Source organism: Lemur catta, chromosome 5 (genome assembly GCF_020740605.2).
Source record: "Lemur catta isolate mLemCat1 chromosome 5, mLemCat1.pri, whole genome shotgun sequence".
Lineage (NCBI taxonomy): Eukaryota > Metazoa > Chordata > Mammalia > Primates > Lemuridae > Lemur > Lemur catta.
The window spans coordinates 50355140-50379796 of record NC_059132.1 but is presented as its reverse complement, the minus strand read 5'-3'; the positions used below and the strand labels follow the sequence as shown (position 1 = coordinate 50379796).

Below are 24657 nucleotides of genomic sequence, written 5' to 3'. Positions count from 1 at the left end.
ATTTATTGTAAAATTATAAATAACAAGAACTTCTTTATCTCTTAGCAAACAGAATAAACCCAGACTGACTCTGCTGGTATGAAAATAGCAAGTTATTTACTTAGAAATCAAGTGACCTCTCCCAGAATGTTTGGGTCTTATGCCATCCAATAGAATGATAAGTATATCCCAAAGATAAATTAATGCAAGCTGATATCTTTACTTGCCTATAGATTTCATCATGAAATATGCCTCTATTTGAATTAATTGAATACTTCTCTTTGTATATAGAATATTCAAACACATCCTTTTACCAATAAACTGAAAACAGAAAAGTATACACTTGCTATCTCATGTATTTTTAATAATTCTAGATTATTTGTTTCAACCTTAAAGTTCTACACTTTCATACTACAATCAATGTAAAAGGCATGATTTTATTTTGCAATTTTTCAAAATAATTATTTATAGATCACAGAGACATATTAACACTGTCTGAGTTAACTTTTACAGAGCTGGTGTGTTGAGGATGTTTAGTCTGAATACTTTATCTAAACCTTGCCTTCTTTGATTTTGTTATACCTCAGAACAATGTACAATCATAAGTGTTGCTTTTGAGCAGTTTAAAGTTATAAAGCAGAGTTGAGCTGATCATAGTTTGACATTGACTTTCGAACAATACTATGTTTCTCCATCTTTAAAAAGAATTTTCTCACACACATATCCCTACCTGAAATCTATAGCTATGTTCCTCCGAGAGTGAAATCATTTTTTGAAAATCTATTTCAGAAGCTGGTCATATGATGTTACAGAACCCAGTGATTAATTATATAGTAAAAGGAAGTGATTAATTATATAGGAAAAGGGAAGTCCCTTTTCCCAAATACATTTCTTTAAGTTGAAATTTTCCCCTCTGAATTTTCTTAAATCATGGCCCTTTCATGTTATTTGTTCACTTTGTAAAGTTCTTTAAATTTTCCTTCTTTGGTCAACTCTCCAGAAATGACTGACTTCCAAACCCACCCCCCACTCCCGAGAATCAGCTCTGTCTTTCCCATTTCCATCTCCTTCAATCACACATGCATTTGCACTCACATAAATGTTTGCTCAGCAGCAATAGACCTGTGCATTCTCTCTCCCCTCTCTCTCCCCTGTCTCTCTTCTCTCTCTCTGTCTCTCTCACCTATGAGTCATTACAATTTCAGTAGAATCACAATAGAGAGTTCAGAACCTGTCGCCCACACCTTACAGTAAGTGAAAGGAACCCGAAGACAGCCTTCTCTTCTTGTAAATGTCAAGTGTTCAGCATGTCTCCAGTGGGGGCTGAATAGAAATGTAACCTTAACGAAGTCAGTCCTTGGGTCTGAGCAAAGCTTTGAACGCTCGGAGTCCAAAGTTGACTTTCCTACAGGGGCATATGACCATGATTGGTAGTTTTAGCTTCCTCTATCATGAGGCTTCACTATAGGCAGCACCAGCTTGGTGTCTGATTTGTCTTGATTGGGTGGAAGAGCCCACAAGACAAACAGCAGAGATGTTTCCAGTTTGTTTCAAGGGTAGCCAGCAGAGTCGCGTGTGTGGTGAGGGAGGGGCGCCCGATGGTCTTCCTGCCAAGGCTTCTCAAATGTAGCTTCTCTCATCTGAACAATATGACCCGCTGCGTACTATACCATACACCATACTAACGACCAATTCTGCTTGGTCAGCAAAGGGTGCAAGAGGGTTGTGGAAAACCCACAATAGGGCTTGCATTTGGCTATCACTATGCAACAGTATGAGCAGATCACAAAATATTGTGACTAAAATTCCTTACTGAGGTTTCGCAGGGAGGATATCAAACCGGAATAGCCTGAGGTCCCTAACCAAAGTTTCCTTTTCTGGTTGGTATTATTTTGTTACGTTCAAACAGAAAGGAATGCATTTAGGCAGATTGGCACGACCTGTGCTGGAGATTTGACCAAGCAGTCAGAGGCAAGGAGACGAAGAAGGGCCAGGGGAGAGGGGAGGAGTGAAATCATACGTGCCCTCTGTATTTCATTCCAGAAAATAGTTCACACTTATAATTACCCACCTTGTTTTTTGCAGCTTAGAATAAAAGCAGCGTTGCACCAAACCCTACCGGAGCAGCCTTCGTGATTAGAAAGTACTCCACACCTTGGAGAGCCGAGGAGACATGAGAATAATTTTAAATGCAAATTAAATTGAGGGGGTAGTAGAGAAGAACACATAAAAGACAGTAAAACAAAACCTTTCAATTTTCTTAAATTAGCAGTCTAATGTGTTCTAAAGAGCAGCTCCACTCAGATCTCTTCTTAGGGGTTGCATTTCATCACAGTATAAAACGGGCAAATCCATCACTTCCCTCTGCTCAGTGCTTTTGAATCAAGATTGAAGGGAAAATTAGAAGCTGTTCATTTGGGCTTGCAGGCTCAGAAGCGTTGCACAGCTTTGCTCCGTGCTCCACGGCGTCCTGTTGAAAGGGGTCAAGTGCCGGTAAGCATCTACTAACTTCAAGACTCTTCCTTTCCTGTATCTTTTTGACTAGTTTTCCTTTGGGGAGGGGTCTCCCCCAAAATCTATGCTATATTGCATCTTTCAAAATCTGGAAAATTTCAGATAGCTTTTTAAGCTTTTTTTCCAGTGACTGACTCGCAGAAGGGAAGAGTTATTTTCAGCCTAGATGCCGGTGACTGTTCTGTGTATTAATTATAACGGGGAATGTCTAACATATGTTAGCTAGAATGGCCCTTCCCTAAACTCCCCCCATTCCCTGCCACCCTTAGGCCAGCATTAGGGTAAGAACTACTGCCCTCTGACAATTTCTAGACAACTTTCCCATTACATTAATTTTTTAGTCATTTAGTGTTCTATTCTGTTGTAATTGCAAATGAAACTGAGATTTGAGATTAGGAAAATAAATGAAGCCATACATCCATTTTTTAATGACTGTGATACTTTTCTACATAAAAGATGGGGGGGAGACAGGGAATGGTCCTACATGATGGTTACATGTAGATTTTGATGGTTTTCTGCCAAAGTTTTACATGGGAAACTGGTAATTTTCTTCCTTCACAGGGGAGGGTGCAGAGAGGCTGAGGCTGGCGTCACCTTCCGTTGCTAAGGTAACGTGCTCTGGCCATTTTATCTGAAAAAGGAAGTCCAGTGGATGGTATGCATTATTCATCACTGTTCTAATCAAACAATCAAAATTGTTTACTTTCACCGGGAATATTTAGTGAGATCAAAGACACTCTGGCTGAAACTGCTCTTGTTTTACTGCCGACAGTTAGCCCTTGATTTTTTTGCAGTAAGTATAATTTGCTGTTGGGGTATATTTGGGTATTTTTAAAACTTTCCTCTTACCGGACTTGGTTTCTTAAATTGAAATGTGTACTGTTAGAAAGAGAAACCAAATGGAATAGCCATCTGAGCTTGATTTTAATGACTTGGTCTTGTTAATTCTTTCCAAAAAATATCCTGCAGAAATAGAGATAGTTCATTTGCGCAAGTATCCGGGAAAGGCTACATAGGCTGGGGAAAAAAGAACCCAACAGGCTGAATGTTTTTTGATGAAGTGTATCAGCTTTGTGACAGGGTAGGGTATGACAATGTTATAGGAATCATTGCAAGGCTGCAATAATTGTCCCAGCTCTACAAACTACGATTCTTTCTCAAAAGCAGCCGGTGCCAAGTGCAGGCAGGTGACGATCCTGTAGCACTTTATAAATTGTGCTGGAGGGAATTGCTAAAAAGGAAGGAATTGAAGGCATTTCTACAGCAAATATGTCAGTGTGTGTCATAAACGCAAGGCATCTATGAGTGGAGGCTCGGATTCCCAGGCGATCTTCCCTGCTCCAGGGGAATCTGAAGGACCCCGAATCAACTGAGGATCAACACTCACAACGGCTGACATTTAATGATGCCATTTATCAGACAGACCTTTTGAAAACTGATAGCCTGTGAATTTAACAGTATATTTTCCTGTTGATATGGAGCAAGGAAAGACTGGTATGTTATCTCTCTTTAGCCTGGATCATCTGTTGTTGTTTTTTCTGAGTAGAATATATTACTTTTAATGAATGTTGGCTAAGTGTTGTGTTTTTTTTAGACAATAGGAATGCTATGTTGAGGGGAACTTTAGAATTGGAAATGTCAATCAAATAGTGGAATGTTATAATGGAATATTCTTATTCAGATATTGTAAAGTACATATATATATATAGACACACACACACACACACACACACACACACACACATGCTTGACAGTCTAAAATATTATAGATTTTTTTTTCCTCTTTACAGGTGTTCAAGTGAACATTTTCTCTCCAAACTCTGTGTTTGGAACATTAAGGATGGATTACCCCAAAATGGATTATTTTCTGGATGTCGAGTCTGCTCACAGACTCTTGGATGTTGAGTCGGCTCAAAGATTCTTCTACAGTCAAGGAGCTCAAGGTAATAGCACGGGAGAAAGAGAGAAAACTCTCATTCCCATGCTGGTTTTCTATTAACAGTGCTGGGCAGGCTGTAGCAGTTTTGGCTTTGCTCTGTAGGTTCAAAGATTGGCATTTCTAAATTGATAACCTCTACCAAATTGCTGCTAGAATGGAGGCAGAATATAACAGAATAAGTAAATCCACACTTCTTGGATGTGATTTAAAAAAAAAAAAAACAACTTTTGGTACAAATGCCCCACCGAAAGCTGTGTTAGAAAATGATTCCCCCATCTCCTGGTGGCCAAACCTATGTCTGAAAGAAATCAGGACTGCTTTTCCCTCTGGAAAATCTGAAGTTGCAGCCACTGCCCTTGAGGAGATCTTGGGGCATCGTGACCCAGCTGAATGGAAGCTGGCAGGGTTAGGGGCTCCCGAGATAAGCATGGAGCTTCTATAGCTGCCTTATCTATTTCAGATGAATTCAGTTGCTACCTCAGAGAATTAGCAGTTCACATTTGGGGAGCAGTGGGGAGCACGGCTGTTGGGAAGTGTGGCTGATGTGTACATTTTTATTACATATTTTGATTTGGTCAGTTAGACTCCGGTTTGCTTCCTGATGGTGGGTATGTCCCAGGTGGCATAGGTACATGGTACACCGAAAAGGAAGATGCCGTTCTTATTTCTAAATAGAAAAGCAATTTAAATTCTTAGAAGTTACAATGCAGAGCTTAGAAGAAAACGCAGTCAGCTTTTATGCACTGGCATCTTTCTCTGTTAGATGGTGATGGGCATTTCACACAGGCCACTGATGATATCCTGCCTGGGCTTCCCCCCACAGTTCACCTTCTGAATTGCTTATACTCCCTGTCAAGCCAATTTCTCATGGCGACCTCGGGGGCTTGCAAGCCTGCTTCCAGGCTTCCATTTTCTAGGCCATGACCCCATCTTCTTAAAGCCAAAAAGGGCTGGAAATGATCTGATGATTTGCTGGGGTCTGTGTGCTCATCAATAGAGTTCAATCAATCAGCAAAGGTGATACAGTAAGTCATTCTCCTCATCACTCTGGGTGTCAGGAGTCAGCACTGCTACCCTTGATCACTTAGGGAGACATAAAAGTTACTGAAAAAGGAGAAGGGTAAGAGGCTGGCCAGAACCTCCAGCCCCTTCTGGGTCTGCAAGTAAGAAGATGCTGGCAGTGGATGTAGAATGGGGACTGGAAGGGAGTGGGGACTGGAAGGGAGTGGGGCATGAGGCCAGGCTCGGTGCCATCCCCGGTGCTGAGGTTAAACATTGCTACATCATCAGTCCCTTTGACTTGAATGAGACAATACTGTTGTGTGGTGGAGTCATCCACCTGAGCTGCATAGCTGTTGGCAGAGCAGACAAGGGGAGCAGCAGTTAATTATAGACAATAAAGATGGCCACTTCATCTTGCAGTAGGGACAGTTTAAGTCTTTAAGAAGACCATGGATGCCAGGCTTTTATGGAAGGAAAGCAGGCAGGCTGTGGGAGGCTCAGCGGACTCAATCAAGGCAGCCTGCTGCTTGTCAGCAGATGGGGCTGGGGGTGGAGTGGTCAGAATTGTCGCCATCAGTGACTGTGGTTTAGACTCCAGAGCTGGAAGGACTAGAAAATGCATGGGAGGTGGTAGCATAAGCTACCGCTGCTCCCTGGTATTGTGTTCATTTAGGGTACTCAGAATGATGTTCTAACCAAGGAATCCTGGGTTTACAGGAGAGATGGGGGTTCCTGATACATCCTCTAGGTCAGTGTTTCAAAACCCCTAGTCTTTCTAAATCAGAAATCCAGTTGCAAGGCTTAGGAGTTTGCATTTTTAGCAAGAGCTCTAGAGATGGTTACCTGGCCAGCACACTGGTCTAGGGACCTCATTTAAGAACCCATCCACCTAGTCCAGTGTTCTCTTCTTCCACCCCAGAGCGGGAACACTGTCCTCAGCATCAGAGGCAGGATAATACAGTGGTCACAGTCTCTTCTGTAAAATGGAAGCAATCATAGTGCCTAATTCACAAGTTGTCAAGGGCATTAATGAGATAAGGCAAAGTGCTTAAAATAGTGTCTGCCACATAAGAAACACAACATACAAGCAAATCCATAAAATAAATAACCCTGGCAAAAGGCCATCCTCCTTGTTTGAGATTTCATAAGGAAGCCACTGCCTTACAAGCAAAAAATGTGGCCTGCTAAAAGTTTAAGCTATTTTTAGCAAAAACAAAAATTTAGAAATTTTAAATAAAATCAAGAACACAGTGATTCATTTCTTGTCCCATCAAAACCCAACTCAGGGCAAAACTGAAAAATTGTAAAATTCATCTTGGTGTTTGCCTTCCATCTTGTCCTTCATTTTATATTAAAGATAAGAGGCCCTTGCCATCCAACACCTTCCCCGAGCCCCACCACCTAGGGCCTGTCACCCCAGGAGCCTCCTTCCTTCTATAGCTCCACTTCTACTGTTACTTGGGGCTTGTCACTGCATTGCACAGTTCCTCCAATGCAGCTTCCTTCCACTTTGCACAGGCTCCCCAGTCTTGCCTGGACAACCAGCCCCTAGGCTGGATAAAGGGCTCTGAGTGAAAGCTGAGTCCTGTGGCTTGCACCCTTTCCATTCTAAGCCAACCGCACACATGTTAGAGTGCATGACTCCAGCCTGTGTCTAGCCATTGACAGAGCAGAGAAGGGCAATATGGTAGCCAGCATTTGTGGCAATTAGAGTCGAGTACTGTTGCTGAATCACACCATGTGACAGTTCTCTACTCAGCCAGTCCAGCTGGGTGCAGAGGACATTAAGTAAGGTCGAATAGCTCCAATTTGATCACCTCTTCTAAAAAGAAAGTCTAAGTGAAAGTACAGTATGGAGTTAAGTACCTAGGCCTTGGGCCACCTAAGACTTGGTTGGCTAACCTGTTGTATGATCATTGCATGTTTTGAGTTGTCCATTCGCACTGTTATGTAGGTGTCTCCGTAGGCTGATCAAGTGTTCTTACAGATGTAAATATTTTTAAAGGGCAAGGTGAGAAAATCTGTCTCTCTCTCTCTCTCTCTCATTTTCCACATATAGCTTTTACATCAATTTATTTACAAATTCCTAAAGTTCTGGGAAAACAGTACCTTCTATATTAATAAAATGCAAAATGTTTATCCAAAGCAACATTACCAGAATTATAATGGTCTTCATCCTATCACAGTTGTTTTTGGTTTTGTTTTTAATTTTTCTTGGAAAGTGGCAAAAGCCTGCCCCTGAGTAGAGGATGTTTTAGCTAGTTAAAACAAGAGCAATCCAGGAAGGCGAGAAGAAGAAAAAGAGAGAAAAAAGCAATCTATTAAATCTATTCTAAGACAGGTTCTATGGGAAGTCCCTGAGGTTTTCAAAGGTCAGTGATCTGTTCTGCTGAATAAAGTAGCCTGTTATATTCTCCCATCCCCACTTTTCCATGCTTTGAGCCCAAGGTGGGCAAGATCAGCCCCCTCTCTGGGGATTCTGCGTTAGAAGCATGATGTGTGCAGAGGGCAGAAAAAAGCCCAGGATCATCCTCTTTGCTGCCACCAGGGAAGGGGGCTTTCCTCATTAATTACTGGGCAATTTGTCAACAGTAAATCTTGACACAGAGGGAGTTCTGGGAAGGTATCCTTTAACTGAAAAGGAGAATTCCGGAGGTTGGAAATACGCATGGCTTCAAATATCAGCCATGCCTTGACATCACGTAAGTTGAGTTCACCTATCTTCCAGGTTTCTGACAATGATGTCCCTCACACTCAACTCTGCAATTTTGTAGTGAACAATTGAACGGGCAGAGAAGTCATATGAAATCACAAAATTAGCATCCTGAGATTTTCAGGTTGAAATGGACATTACCTATCAGCAATTCTCTTGGCCCCCTCCCTAAGTCAAGTGAAACAGAGCCTGTGAGGGCCAGATGGAGGCCCCAGTACTGCACTTTCAACAAGCTCCTGGGTTATTCTGACAAACAGTGAAGGCTGAGAACCACCGTCATGGATCATCAATCGCTTGCTACTCAGAGTGGGAACACAGACTAGTAGCACCAGCTTTGTCTGGGAGTTTGTTAAAAATGCAGGATCTCAGGCCCCAGCCCAGACCTTGAGAATCAGAATCTGCATTTTAACAAGATTACCAGGTAATTTATGTTAACGTTTAGGAAGCAATGATTGAATCCAGTGCACATTAGAAACACCTGGGAGCTTTTACGAACTCAAGGCTGGAGTCAGTCCACTGCAGACCAACTGAACCCGAATCTCTGGGGGTGAGCCCCACACGTGGGGATCTTTTTAAGTCCCCCTAGTTGATTCAGATGCGCAGCCAGGGTTGAGAAACTACTGACCACCCCCCGCCCCTCCCCCCCGGCATTTTATAATAAAGGAGGTTTTAGCACACTGTGCAGCTATTCTTGTCTGCGTATCTTTCTCTACCTAGGTCTTCCCCTTTAAATGAATCCAAACCGTTGGAAAGGTGCAAATGGGCTTCAGAAAAGGACTATGTCTCAAGGACTGCACTTTGCATGTTCATTGTATCTATTAATCCTCAAAGAAACTTTGGGAAGTAGAAATTATTATGCTCATGTTGCAGACTAGAAAAGTAAAGATTGACAAAGTGAAGTATCTGGAAGATAGCAGTAGAGGCAGGATTTAGAGTTCAAGTACATATGACTCCAAAGCCCAACGTATTTTGTTGAAGTACTTCATGCTGCGTACTGGACAGAGGCACATTCTCATCTAGCCAAGTTGATAAAATCAACCCTGCAGGTCAGGGAAGGTAACTCCCCACCAAATTACGCTTCCAGAGATGGGGAAGCTGAGGCCCAGAGTGGCTCTGCCATGTGCCCAAATCACAAAGCTGATACGGAGAGGATGGAGCTCTCAGCTTACCATGCCCATGCCCTTTTCACTGCGCTAGGTTTCTTTTCTCAAAGACAATCAATATCTTTGGACATTTAAATTACCTTCTAACGGGGAAATACATTAAAACACAGCCAATTGACTAAAGTCACTAGGCAATCAAATTTATGACTCCCACTAACAATTTCCCCTCTTTTATCATTTTAAATAACTCTTGGCATTAGAACCAGGCATGGTAGTCACTGTTATTCGTCATAATGCACCTTTTCTGTTGTCTACATCATCTTATTCAACAAAGGGAAATGCCAGTTCTGACAACTGATGAATGCCACCGTGAGCAGCTAAGAGTCTCTTCAAGTTGTTTTTGGAAATAGAGAGGAATTCACTGAAAGCCCCCTTCTCAATCATTTCCCTCCAAATCCCCTTCCGCCTCCACACTTTGCCCACCCTGTGAAATCTGTCAGAACAGCTGGCTTTTGAGTGTTTAGCTTTGAGTTAAATGTATTCTAAACCTAAACTGGGACTTCTTATCACGGCTCCCAGAGACAAAGACTTCGGTAGCACTCAGATAGTTGCAAATCATTAACTGGAGTCACCAATACAGAATGTGCTCGGGCTATATGCTTTCCTGTCCCTAATGTGAGACCCAGCCTCACTGGAGCCTCCACTGTGAAGCTTTGCCTGCCTTTTCCTGGGCCTTTCTCCCAGAGCAGTCTGCTCACTCTACATTATAGCCATCGTCATATTCCACGATTCTGCCTCCAACCCCTGCTTGGAGCATGAGCTCACTTAAATGTCTTCACATCTCTAAACCTCAGGTTCCTCATCAAAATAGGTACAAGGCTAGTTCTGAGTCCATAGGGGTTTTGAGAATTAAATGAGGTATGCCTATAACGTGTTTAGTTCATTATCTGTTATTATTGATTAACATATTCATCCTGCTGTTTTATTATTACTTAAGTGTCTGTGACCTAACTTGACCACGGTGATCTCCTTAAATGCCATTTTCTTGGTGCCTTGTTTCATCCTTAGCATATAGTAAAAGCATTAAGATTTATTAAATGTCTCCATTGAACTGATGGGATGAACATGCTTAAATCTCTACTATATAGAAAACCTTGAATTCAAGGAAAGAGCCTGATGATTCAAGGTTAGGACCTCCTAAGACCTTTAAAGAATTAAAATCTTTCGTTGAAAATGAGCCTGCATAAGACTGAAGGGAGGGACATGTAACACTAACGCTCAAATACGCAGAGAGGTAGGAAATGGAAGAAAGTCATCAACTCTGTTATATCTTAAGACAGAAGAAATTAAAAAAAAAAAACAAAAGCAAAAAGAAAATATAGCAGGAGGAATTTAGGTACAGTATTGAAAAATAGTAACCTTTTAAAATAGATTTCCAGAGGTCCCTGAATGTTTTTTTTGTTTTGTTTTGTTTTGTTTTTGAGACAGAGTCTTACTCTGTCACCTGGGCCAGAGTGCCTTGGCATTAGCTTAGCCTACAAGCAACCTCAAACTCCCCAGCTAAAGCAATTCTCCTTCCTCAGCCTCCGGAATAGCTGGGACTGCAGGTGTGAACCACCACGCCTGGCTATTTTTTTTCTATTTTTAGTAGAGATGGAGTCTTGCTCTAGCTCAGGCTGGTCTCAAAGTCCTGACCTCAAGCAATCCTCCTGCCTTGGCCCCCTAGAGTGCTAGGAGTGTAGGCATGAGCCACCGCGCCCAGCCCCTGAATGGTATTCTTTTGAGAAGGGCCTTCTGATATAGAACAGTCTGTGATGACTGAGTTTTTATTCTGCTTAAAAGTGGAGTTCTGGAATAGGTGACCATTCAACTTTATGATGAATTTGAGTTCAGTTCAAAAGCTGCTCTGAACGTGTTCAGGAAACAAGCTCTGAGCCGTACCTTAATTGAGATCCCCTTTTCCCTTCCTTCTTTAGACTTTTACTGCCTAGTCCAGCCCTCATACTTTTTGGCTGATAAGTCTTCAAACCAGCCACCATCACATTCCTGCTTCCACCAGACTCCATGGAAGGTGGCTGTAGACGCCCACCTAAGCCGCACACTGGAAACACACACTTTGAGAACCGCTCGGTAGAAGCCTGGGCATGGCGTCTCGGGAGTCTTGCTCAGTGGGCACCAGGTTGTCTTCCTTCTTCACGCCTATCCCCTGAGACCTTCATATTATGGCCGTACCTATGGTTCATACCGGCACCTGCAGGTCTGATTTGCTCCAGAAGGATGGAGGCAGGAACAGTGATGGCAACACAGCCCAGTCCCCATGCAGGGCACAATTGCCAAGTGGTTATCACCTTTCCATTCACCAGTTGAATGTCCTCCCATGCGCCCTCAGAGTCCTGCCAGGCCCAGAACATCAGAAATCAGCCACATGTCTCTCTCCTCACAGCAATGCTCTGGTTTTGTTGGTTCATTATCCAAGTGGTTTACATGTAATCATACTATTTTCCAGACATTTGTCTCTGAGAAGTGCTTCAGGTGACATTTTTAAAAAATAGTTTCCAGTCATGTTTTTATGGTCCCCAAGCCAATACCCTCCACAAGTCCTTTTTTGGTTTTTGGTTTTTTTTCCTCTGTAACTCCAGTTAGGAAGCAGCACACTGTGCTTCACTCACGGATGACAAACTAACTACCAAGCCTACCCTCCTAACCTCCCACACGTTCCATTTTAGACCTCTAATTGCCCACACCCAGGCTCTCCAAACCTGTGTTTAATCCAGGGAACATTGTGTGTGAACAAGAGAATGAAGGCAGATCAGGAGGAATAGTGCAGAGCCGGCCCGCCTGCCAGTGCTGTGATAAGCAGGTGACCGTGAAGTCCAACCCTCCGTGTCTGGAGCGTGCCCTGGGAACAGGGTGATTCTCTGCACACAAAGTCTCACTCCTGGTGCCTGCGATCTACCCACATGCAGCCTTCCGGCACATGTTGTGCCTTTGCCCAGAGCAAGGATCTGTTTGCCATGTATTGTAACCCAGGGCTCATTCGTAAAGTAGGGCATGAGGGTGCAAGGGAGAGAGAGAGAAAATGAGAGAATGAGAGACTGAGAGGAAGAAAATGACTTGAAAATAGAATGAAATAATTCCAATCAATTAATCACTCCTACTCTCACATAAGGCAATAGTGAGAGAGTAAAGAGGCAGCATCAACCATGACCCAATTAGCATAAACAATTCACAGGTGCTTGGGAAAGAACTCCCGCTCCTCATTTGCCCAAACAAATCTGTTTTCTCAAAAATTTCAGCAATACCCTCTGTGCCTGTGCTGGGCAGAGGCAGGGATGGGGAGCCTAGCCCATACCCTCAGCTCATGGTCAATGCCATTGTTATTATTTTTAAGAATTTCTCAGTAAGCAATTAGACACACACACTTATACAAAACCACTGAATGAATACTGATGTTACACTGAATTTCTGAAATGCTAGGACTGAACAGAGAGTTATCTTCAATATCAATGTGTCTCTTTTCAATTATAAAAGCAAAACAAGGGTAATGTTAAAACCTTTGACAAAATAAAAAGAGAGAGTAAAATCAATCCTACACAACTATTTAAATTTTTCATATTTGCTTTCTGCCCCTTTCATATACATTTGGAATTTTTGCAAGGTTACAATTATAACACATACAAAATTAGGGGGTATAAATGAAATAGTTTCCCGCATTGGCTGGAGAATGTCATAGTGTTTTTTAGGACTTGGATCTTAGAGTCATATAGTTCTGAGTTGAATCTATGATTTCCCTTTCCTGGCTTGTGAAGTTAGGCAAGTTATTTAATCTCTCTTTGCCTCACGTTTCCCTTTTGAATGCAAATGATAGTAATACGAATTTTTATCCCAAAGGGTTATTTTGAAGATTAAATGAAGCTAAAATGGAATTTCACAAACTATGGTACAATATGTAATTTTCAGATAATACAAGAACTCTTTCATAATAATAATGTATTTATTTTATTGTGTTTTGGAAAAACATAAATAGAAAAAAGTAATTGAAATATTAAAATACATAGCTAGCATTGCAGACCTATGGACTACTGCTTGGAACAAACACTGCAAGAAAAAGTAGGCTACTTAAAGTCCATTTAAGGAATAACATTAAGTAAATAATACTGTACATGGCACCTAGTTATAGCAAAAAGCATAAAATCGAGATAGGAATGACTAAAGTCTGGAAACTGAACAAATAAATATAAAGCACCAAGCAAAATATCAAGCACCTAATACATGTTTAATAAGTGTTAGTTCTTATGTTAATTATGCTTCGATTTTGTCAAGCCTTGGGACAAAGTGGCAGGACTTCAGCTTCCCCAAGACAGAGACCCCCTCCTGCCTCATCTCTTCTTTTCTCTGATGCCTTTCCTTCCTAATTCAAATTTCTAAGCCCTTGGGAGATGTGAAACAGTCTTAAAACACAAGAACAAGAAAAAGCAATACAACTTTGATTTTAACATAAAATTGCTATCAGATTCCAAAAGAATCCTCCTCTTTGTTCTACCATTAGATGACATTAGCTAAACTGTACTGACTTTCTTTGAATGTACAGCAAAGTCTAATTTATCAGACATGTACTTCTGTTTCCAAGTTGGCATCCAAGGTGAGACGACAGTCACTTGCATTTAAGTTAGATTTAGGGAAGAGAATAAGGAATATTATGGGCAGTGTGAAATGACATGTGATAAGGCATAGACATACGTATGAAGAACATGATAAATCAGGGAACTCTACTTGTTATGCTAGGCCTAGGCATAGGTTACATGGTAGACATGGGGTATGGCAGGAGAGGAGGCTGGAATAGTGGGCAGGAATCCAAGCATGCATAAGGAGTATCAAAGCTGATACTGACTCCACCGAAGAATCTAATACCGAGGAGATCTGTTATCTGTTTTCATAAAGATCAAAAATATAGAGGGCAGATTGGGGAGGAAGGCAAGAGGCAAGGAGAGCCATTAGGAGGCTACTGCAGCGATCCAAGCAAGAGTAAAGACAGTCTGAAATGGAACAGGGTGAATTCATAAGGGGAGAGGACCCTAGGAATATTAAGAAACGTCTTTCCAGATTAAGTGGTGACAAGGGGAGTAGACAGAAAGTGAGAGAGGGGTACTCGGAATGGTCCCCAGATGTTACCCTTGCTGTTCACTAGAGAGAGAATTTAGGAGAAGGATCAAGATGGAAGGGAGAAAAAAGAAAAATTCAATTTAGAACATACTGAATTTGAAGATCCTAACTAACCAAGCATAGAGTCCCAGTATGGAATATATTCTATGGGTCTAAAGCTTGGTATAGAGATCTTGGAAAACCATTTAAAATATTCTATGTTCCTAGGTATTTCCTAAAATAAATTTACTAACATGTTTGACGTCTGCCTCTGAATTTGTGGCTCCACTGGGCCTTTAATTTTCCTTTAACATTATTTAGAAGATTGGTAGATTGTTTAAAGAAAACGTATTTTCTAAATTAAAAGCTTTTTGCTATAAATATGATGTTTTCTCCCTAGCAGTAGTACTTAAAATTAATAGTCCATTCGAAGTATTCACATGAACCAAATGTTTGATGTTACCAAGATTATTTCAAATTGTGGCTTGTGTTTTCAAAATAAGCAAAATTCTTAGTTAATACTTATAAAGTCATTTGAAGAAAACAAATTTAAAAAAAAATCTCAGTGCAGCTCAATCACTTTATGGAAGTATAACTTGTGACAGAATGTTGCAGAGGAAGGGGAAAAAAAGGAATTCAGTTATAGCTGGTTAAAAATAGACCTTACTTTTTTTTCTAACCTATGCAGTAAGATCTTCTGTTCCATTTAGTTGATTATGCACTGTTGGGTGACTAAATTGGATAGGTGACAGGGGGAGAAGAAACTACTTGGCTTAGCCCAATTTGAGTCTTGTCTTTGGGAAACAAGACCACACTCCAAACATCATACCACAAGACTGAATTTCACACTAGCCCCATATCTGATGCTGGCCCATGTACACTGAAGTTGCAAAAGGAAACGACAGTGAGAAGAAGACTCCCACTGTGTGCCAGGGGCTTTGTATTTATTATCTGATTTGATCCACCAAAAGGAAATTTATAAAGTACATGTTATTATCTCCATTTCACAGATAAAGTAATCTGTGTTTCTAATAATCAAGTAACTTCTCAAGGTCACATAGCTATTAGTAATGGAGCCAGAATTATAATCCTGAAACTTTTGATTCTTCCCACTACATCCTGTAGTCCTGGATTATATTGGTGACCTTGGCAATACTAGCAAAGACATCCATGAGCAAGAATGTGGGCATATACAGATGTTCATGTACCTCCACACATTCAAAGGTAGAACCTCAATGTTGTGAGAGATAAATGTGGCAATAGAGTCAGTTCCTATAATTATACTCTTAGGTTCAGCTTCTCAGAGGGATTTTTAAAACCTTATTTTTATATGGGAAGCCATCAAAATGGGATGATAGGGTCTCTGTCTCTTAGGCTGAATTGCAGGGTATGTGATTTGCTTGCAATTACCAGGAGGTGGGGCAGGAAGGCATCCGCCTAAATGGCCTAGGAATATCTTATGGTACTCATAACTTGCTGTTCCCTCTCACTATCAATGTAGCTTATAATAATTATAGAAAATTTAGAAAATAGAGATAAACAACAAAGCAAAACAAAATTCAGCGAGCCCGGTCATCTAAAAATAGGTACTCTTTATAGTCTGGTGAATATTTTTATATTCTTTTTATACACATGAGCACATGCATACATATTTTTTAACCTAAATAAAGCTCCTCAGATTTATTACCTTTTTTTTTCTGTCTTAATTTTAAAAGTAAAAGAATTCTTCTTACCTTGGGGTAGCTGATTCTAACTGATGTCTAAAGTAATCACAGTCTGGGCTAAAAGAAGTCAACCTTGCTTTGTTTTTGCCCAAAGGGTGACTTTGTCAGCTGGGTTGGTGTCCCTAGATCTGTTCTGCCATTGTTTACTAGACAGAGGCTCTGACTAATACCCTGTGATCTAATCACTGTCAGCCCATTTGTAGACACAACAGAATGCAAAGGAAATATCTATGGGATCTATATTGGGCAGATATTCATTCCTTCTTAGACTCATACATTTAGGAAACATTTAGGAATATTTGTATACCCCCTCAACCACAATATGTCTTTATTCTTCTTGTAGATAGACGCAGCACTTCACTATGCATCACGAGTAAATACCAGGTATTTCTAATGATTCGTTTAACGGTATAATTACTACAATAACAGGACATCAGAGCTGGAAGAGACTTAATTCAACTGGCTCATTTTATAGGTGGTAAAACTGAAGCTCAGGGAAGAAAAGAAAAGCAAATATTGTTTATTGAATACCTAACATACAGCAAAGCTACCCATGTTTATTTTATTCAAAACCACAATCTTATGAGTTAGATACTATTGCCCCCAATCTATAGGACATTAAAGCTCAGAGAGATTAAAAACTGACCTAATATCATACAACTATGAAGAGGTAAAGCCAGGATTCAAACATGAGTTTTTCTGACATCACCGCTTTCCCCTACAATATCCTGCTTTTCTGGAGACAAGTGACTTATCTAAAGCAGACAGCTAGATGGTGGCAGAGCAGGAGTCAGAACCCAGTCTCTCGATGTCTAATATGAGGCTCACATTTCTACACCCTGTTGTCTTGTACATAGGGCTCAAATAGGATTCAAGCCCACAGTTTTTTGCCTCTGAGGTTATTCTGCAAGTATCCAAGCCCAGGAGTTTGCCACACAAAGATCAGTCAAGTCTGTACCACCTGTTTGTACATTAAACATGAATTAGAAATACTAGAACATTCAGATTTCAAATTATGTCATTAATTACAACTATATTGAAAATCAACCATGTGGAAAATATAAAATCAAAATAAATAAGGTTTAAGACTACTTGTCCTATCAAATAAGATTGTATATCTTAACCAGGAATGCTCAACATTTAAATAATAGAAAGCTGCACGGATTTCTGTTCAACTCAGTTCAACATACAACGCCTGAGCACATTTTCCTTTTCTGTATCTAGCATGAGTTAGCAGCCAGCCCCCAGCCCCTCTGCGCAGTGTCTACTTTAAGAAACCGGGAGGAAAGGAAGCAAGGAACATTTGCTGCCCGCCTACCATTTGTCAGGCCCTATGTTAGGTGTTTTACATTTATTATATAATGTTTTATCCTCCCAAGGCCCAGGGAGAGAGTTTATTTTATTTCTGGTTTATATATAAGGAAACCAAAGCTTGGAGAGCTCGCTAACTTTTTTTTTTTAACAAGGTCTAATAAGCACTAAGCCCAGGAATAATGCCAAGGTTTAATTTCTCAGCCACAGCCTTACTTGGAGCTGGCTAATAATAATAGTCTTAGCATAATAAATGTTTACCAGGAATTTTCTTTGCCAAAGACTACATGTATTATATGTTTGAGTCCTCATAACAACTCTAAGACCTAGGTACTATGTTAGTCCCATCTTACAGATGCACAAGAGTGCATAGATGACTCAAGATGCATGAAATCATACAACTATTATATATGGGATTTGGATACAAACTCAGGAAGGCTAACCTCGAAGACTGTGCTGTTAACCATTACTTCATATTTTCTGGGAGAAAAATAATATCCACATTATTTTGCTTGTATATTCATACGAAGTGAAAATTACAAAGTGCCACAAGGTGAGCAGAGATAAAGAAAGAAGAAGATACTACATTCTCATGGTGGTGCTAGAGTGAGATGAGAATAGAAATATTTCAGCCCTAGAGGATAGGTGGAGTTTAGACATGCAAAACTGAGGAGGAGGAGGAGGAAAAGAAAGGTTTTCCACTAGAAAGATCTGTGCTGTCACTTAATTTTTATTTGGATCTTTTCTGTCTTAAAATTTTCTAATTGATCAATCAAACTAGTTAAGATTTCAGTTTCCCGAGAGACACAGATAGCATCTAAGTATCCATGATTGATGCTCTGAGTCCATTGAGCATCCACGGTTATTACTTATCTATTGCTGCATATCAAATTCCCCTAAAACTTCATGACTTAAAACAACAAACACATTATCTCACAGTTTCTGTGGGTCAGGAATTGGGGCGTGTCTTACCTGGGTTTTCCTGTTCAGAGTCTGAGGTCACAGACAGCATGTTGGGCTGCAGTCATCTGACAAATGGGCCTTCCAAGGTGGCATGTGGCATCTGGCAGAAGGCCTCGATTCCTTGCTGCATGAGTCTCTCCACAGGCTGCTTGAGTGTCCCATGACATTGTAACTGGCTTTCCCCAAAGCAAAGGACCCAAAGAGAAAGCAAGGCAGAAGCCACAATATATTTTATGACCTGACTTCAGAAGCGATATACCACCACTTACACCATATTCTAGAGGTCACAGAGACCAGCCCTGATTCAGCATGGGAATGGACTACACAAGGACATGAAGATCAAGAGTTGGAGGTCACCAAGGGCCATTTTGGAAGCTGGCTGCCACAACATACAAGTCTTTACAGGAGTGGACAATTTTCAAAAGAAAGAGAGAACATAGCTTATGTACTTAAACAGGGTTTGTTACTATGTCTCACATTATCAAGTGATTTTCAAATCAGGCACAGTATTGCATACCGAAATGTAGGCCCTCAGGGAGAGAAGTTACTATGCCAATGTTAGGGTAGCCATTGAATAGTCTGGCATCCATCTATATCCAGGCATCAATTCAAGAAATCTAGGTATTCAAGGCTTTAAGAAGAATCAGAGCAAAGTCAATATTAGACCCACATTGTTATAGGAAAATGGGCTGGCATGAATGCCAAGGCATGAATTCATCTCTCCAGGAAGCCAGCTCCTTTGGGGTATGGCTGCAAGAGTTGTAGACTTCACTATTCCACAATTCTGTTCACGTAGACTATAAAGTGAATGGTGTAGCCCTGAAGTTGTGCAGCATGAAAGACCTGAATTGGGGCCAATAGGAACACTGTAGAGCTAGAATCCTGAGCTGCCACGGTAAAAGCAAGTCAGCCACTTCCTCTCCCCTGTGGACCACATAAAATTAGCCAGATATAAAAGGGAATTATTGGCAGAACTTTGTACAGTGGACAGCTCCTTTAATGACAAGTTTAGGCAGAGAAAACTGTGATGTACCAATAACAATTCTTCAGGTTTTTGGTTTTCTAGCAAAAATATGCATATGTATAGAAAAGAAAAAAAATGTTCCAGCACCTATTTACTAAATGTAGTTGTTATAAAAAGTCCAAAATGGTATGTTTTTGCTAAACTTATTTAGAATATGCAAGTTATTACTGTAAGTTGGGTTATTATAGTTAATGACATTTATCTTCATCATTTACATTTTGTATTTTCTACCTGAATGATTTTCAATAGTGTCACTGTAATTGGTGACTTTGTACTGGGTTTAATTGTGAGGTGTAAAGGTTCTTATATTTCTAACTCATGTTAAACATACAAAATTGTGAAATATACTTCATCTATACAGCCCAGATTCTTACTCTGCTTGACTACATAATATGTCAGAATCAATCTTTAACAAAACTTCAAAGACCTCCAATAAGTCCAAGACAGACTACCCTTAATATCAATATTGCATTTGTCTACAGCCTGCAGGAATACCTGACAATGATAATTTTTCAGAAAAGTTTAAAGTAAGGGTAGGGCATCATCTCTAATCTTTGGAAACTCTCCTAAATAGAAATGAGCACATACCTTTTTATTAGCACTTAAAAATTTTTTTTTTTTGGAGACAGAGTGTCACTTTGTTGCCCTGGCTAGAGTGAGTGCCATGGCGTCAGCCTAGCTCACAGCAACCTCAAACTCCTGGGCTTAAGCAATCCTGCTGCCTCAGCCTCCCCAGTAGCTGGGACTACAGGCATGCGGCCACCGTGCCCGGCTAATTTTTTTTCTATATATGTTTTAGTTGGCCAGATAATTTCTTTCTATTTTTAGTAGAGACAAGGTCTCGCTCTTGCTCAGGCTGGTCTCGAACTCCTGACCTCGAGCGATCCACCCGCCTCGGCCTCCCAGAGTGCTAGGATTACAGGCGTGAGCCACCACGCCTGGCCTAAAATTTTTATTTAAAATAATTTAAAACTTAAGAAAAGTTGTAAAAATAAAATAGTACAAAGAATGTCTATGCACTCTTTACTAAGATTCACCTATTCACATTTTAACTCATTTGCTCTCTCTGTCTCTATGTATCATATCATCTGTCACATCTAGCTATCCTGTCCCATCTATTGTCTGTCTAGACAGGAGTATTAAAAAGTGTGTATGAATATATGTGTGTGTGTGTTTGTGTGTGTATGTGTGTGTGTGTGTGTGGAGAGAGAGAGGAGATATTATATATTTTATATAATACATCACAAATAGAGAGGAAGGAGGGAATATACATGTATGGTTGTATGTGTGTTTGCGTATTTTTATATATAATTAAATATGTGTGATTTTATACATGATTTTATATGTACATATATATAATTTTTTTCTGAACCATCATGACCTTTTATTCCTAAAATTTCAGTGTACATTTCCTAAGAATAGGGATAATCTCTTCCATAAACACAGCACATCTATCAATTGCAGTAAATTTAACATTGATATCTCAATATAATCTGCTCTTTGCATTTCAATTTTGCCAGTTGACTCAACAGTGTTCTTTATAGCACTTTTCCCCAGCAGGACAGGATCCAGTGTAGGGCCAGTTCAGTCTAAGGTTAGAGTCCAGTGAATAGTCTAGGATCAGGTCTCTTTTGTCTTCTTTAATCTGGAACATTTCCACACCCTTAATTTTTCTTTGATGTTTGTGAAATTGACATTTGTGAAAAATGCAGTTCCTTTTCCCTTTTTAATAGACCATTCCTAATTTTGAGGTTGTCTGCCATTTTTTTATGATTAGACTCAGGTCTAATTAGCCTTCTTGGCTGAAATACTCCAAAGGTGATGTTAGATATTTCTCTAAGTATAACATCTGGAGTCACCCAATGTCCATCTGTCCCTCATTGGTGATGATAATTTTGATTATCCAGTCAACGTGCAGTCCAGTTTCTATTTTGAACAGGTATGTGTGGGGAAACGTTAAGACCATGAAAATATCCTGCTCATCATCAAAATTTCCTCCTAGATTTAGCATGCATTATCACTTCCTGCTTGATCTTTGGTATCATGGTTACAAAATGATGATTTTTCCAACTTCCAGCACTTCCTCCACCTTGATGAGTCAGGTCTCAGTATTCTACTATAAGCAAGAGCCCTTCCCTTTCCTGAATTTATTTATTTATCCATTTTAAACCAGTTTTTATCTATTTATCCACTTATTATCAATACTCATGAATAACTATTTTTAATGGTTTATTATTCACTAGTGGACTTCATTGTTTTTTGTGTGTGTCTGTTCAGATTGTCCTGATTTGGCCAATGCAAGCCCCTTCAAGCTGACTGTTGTATTCCTGTGACATGTCCCCTTCATTCTGGGAAATGCTGCCTTAACAAGGCATAACAAGGCTTAACTGGGCATAACAAGAAGGCCACTGTCATCATTCTTTATTCTTTACATACATTTCCAATCCAGTTATCTGTTGCTTTGTTATTTTTATTGCAGCCCAGAATGCTATGAGCAGAATGTTTAAAAGATCATTGTTATCAGAAATAGATATGATGACAGCCTAAAAAATAATGGTGAGACACACCAAAAAAGAAAAAATAAACTACAGAGTGACATGCACAAATGATATCATGCATGTTGTTTCTTGTAGCAGTAGTTTCTTCTTTTTCATTTTTATATAGTGTGACACTGTATGAAGATATTATAATTATTTTCATACATTTTCTTGCAAATACCCATCTGAATTGTTCTCAGTTTGGGGCCATTATGAATAAATCTGCTATGGACATGGTTGTCCATGTCATAGGGTATATGTATGATTTCTCATGTTTATGTAAACATACACAAAGTTTTCCAAAATCATATTACAAGTTTATGTTCCTATCAGCAAGGTATGGATGCTCCAATTCCTCCATATTCTCACTAACACTTGGCATTGAGAGACTTGCAAATTTTAGCCAGACTGGTGGATGTGTAATGCAATGTCATTGATTTTTTTTTTTTATATAAATTTGAATTTACCTATAAGGAATGATGAACATCTTTTCGTATGTTTATTTGGGCATCTGGATAACCTCTGTTCAAGTCTTTGGTCTATTTTTTATTATAGAATTGAGTTGAGTTGTCTGTCTTATCATTATTGTTTAACAAGTTCTTTATACATTCTGGTTACAGTAATTTGTTAAATATGTGTTAAAAATATCTTCTTTCAGTCTGCAGCTTGCCTTTCCACTTTTCTGATGGTGTTTCTTTATTAAAAAGAGTGCACATGGTTAATTTCTACCGAGTTGTTGAATATATATATATGAGCTGAAAGATGTTTACAGTACTTTCTTATCCTTTCAATGGTTTTAATATCTACAGTGGTGACCCCTATTTGATTCCTGATATTGGTGATTTGTATCATCTTTCTGTCTTTATTAGTCTTGCCAGAGCTTATAATTGATCTTATTGATTTTTTAAAAGAATGATCTTTTTGTTTCATTTATTTTTCTATTATTTCCTATTTTACACTGACTTCTTTTATCTTTATTAATTTCTTCCTTATTTTTGCTTTGGATCTATTTTCCTCTTCTTTTTTTAATTTCCTGAGTTAGGAACTTAGAGTATTGATTTGAAATCTTTCATTTTATATAAGTAAGCATTTAGTGCTATAAATGTCCTTACCAGCACTGTTTTAACTGCATCCTACATATTTTGATATGTTACCTTTTTAATGGTATATTGTAACAAACAGAAGCTCTTAATTTTAATGGCATCAACACTTCTACATTGTTTTATGGTTAGTGTTTTTTATGTTCTGTTTAAAAATATTCACCAAATTTATGAAAATATTCTCTTATGAAAAAAATTTCTCTTAGAAACTTTATTTTTTACCTTTTGCAGTTAAGTCCATGGTCCAAGAGGCCGGGTGCAGTGGCTCATGCCTGTAATCCTAGCACTCTGGGAGGCCAAGGTGGAAGGATTGCTCGAGCTCAGGATTTCAAGACCAGCCTGAGCAAGAGCGAGATCCCGCCTCTACTAAAAATAGAAAGAAATTAACCAGACAACTAAAAATATATGTACAAAAAATTAGCCAGGCATGGTGGCACATGCCTGTAGTCCCAGCTACTCGGGAGGCTGAGGCAGAAGGATTTTTGGAGCCCAGGAGTTTGAGGTTGCTGTGAGTTAGGCTGATGCCAAAGCACTCTAGCCTGGGCGACAGAGTGAGAGTCTGTCTCAAAAAAAAAAAAAAAAAAAAAAAGTCCATGGTCCACTTGGAATTGAATTTTGTGTAAGATGTGAGGTAGGGATGATCAAGGTTTATTTTCTTCCACCATATAGGTATCCATGTGACCAAGCACTATTAACTAGAAAGTCCATTCTCTCCCCACTATACTGCAGTGGGGCTCTTGTTATAGTCAAGCGACTGTTGACATATGGGACTATTTTTAGATTTTGCATTCTCTTCCATTGGTCTATTTATCTTACTTTGTTTTTATATCCTATACCTTTATAATATATCTTGACATCTACTGTAAATCGTCCAACTTTATTCTTGTTTTTCAAGACCATGCTGGTTAGTCTTATTCCTTTGCATTTTCATATACATTTTAGAATCAGCTTGTCAAATTAAAAAAATAAAACTGAGATTTTTATTGGAATTACATTGAATCTACAGGTCAATTTGAAGAAACTGATACCTTAACAATATCATGGTCTTTCAATCTGTGAGCATGATCATGGTATATTTGCCCACTTTCCATTTATTTAGGTCTTTTTAATTTCTTTAACCAATGTTTTACAGTTTTTATGTACAGATCTTGCTCATATTTTGTTAAATTTATTCATAGGCATTTGATAATTTTGATGCTATTATAAATGGCACTTTTAAAATTTCATTTTCTAATTTTGCTAGTATACAGAAACAAAATTGTTGTTTTATACTGATGTTACATCCAGTGATACTGTGAAAATCACTTATTGTTTCTAATAGTCTGAGGATTCCTATGGATCTTGTATGTACACAATCATAACATATATGACTAATAAAAATTTTATTCTTGCTTTGCAATTATTATACATTTTAAAATTTCTTTTACCTGTCTTATTGCCCTGGACAAGACCTTGAGTATAATGCTAAATAGAAGTAGTGAGAGTGGACATAATGGGAATATTTTGAAAATCTAGGTACACAAGTTTCATCCTCTCAAATTCTGATTCAGTAGGTTCAAATTGGGGGCCTGGAAAATCAACATTTTAACAAGCATTCCAAGTGATT

The 24657-nt window shown here is 39.4% G+C and overlaps 1 protein-coding gene across 4 annotated transcripts in view; it reads left to right on the top strand.

The window, feature by feature from the left end:
* The first annotated feature begins 3072 nt into the window (after positions 1-3072).
* Positions 3073-24657, top strand: part of PHACTR1 (phosphatase and actin regulator 1) — a 499845-nt gene continuing 478260 nt past the window's right edge. Inside the window, exons 1-3 of one of the 4 annotated variants that reach the window (XM_045551756.1) lie at positions 3170-3286; positions 3661-3987; positions 4284-4436. In XM_045551756.1, coding sequence (XP_045407712.1) covers positions 3969-3987; positions 4284-4436 — 172 coding nt within the window. In that variant the 5' untranslated portion in view covers positions 3170-3286; positions 3661-3968. Of the gene's footprint in view, positions 3102-3169; positions 3287-3660; positions 3988-4283; positions 4437-24657 lie in introns of those variants that run through there. The other 3 variants (XM_045551755.1, XM_045551754.1, XM_045551751.1) reach the window with 3 other exon arrangements.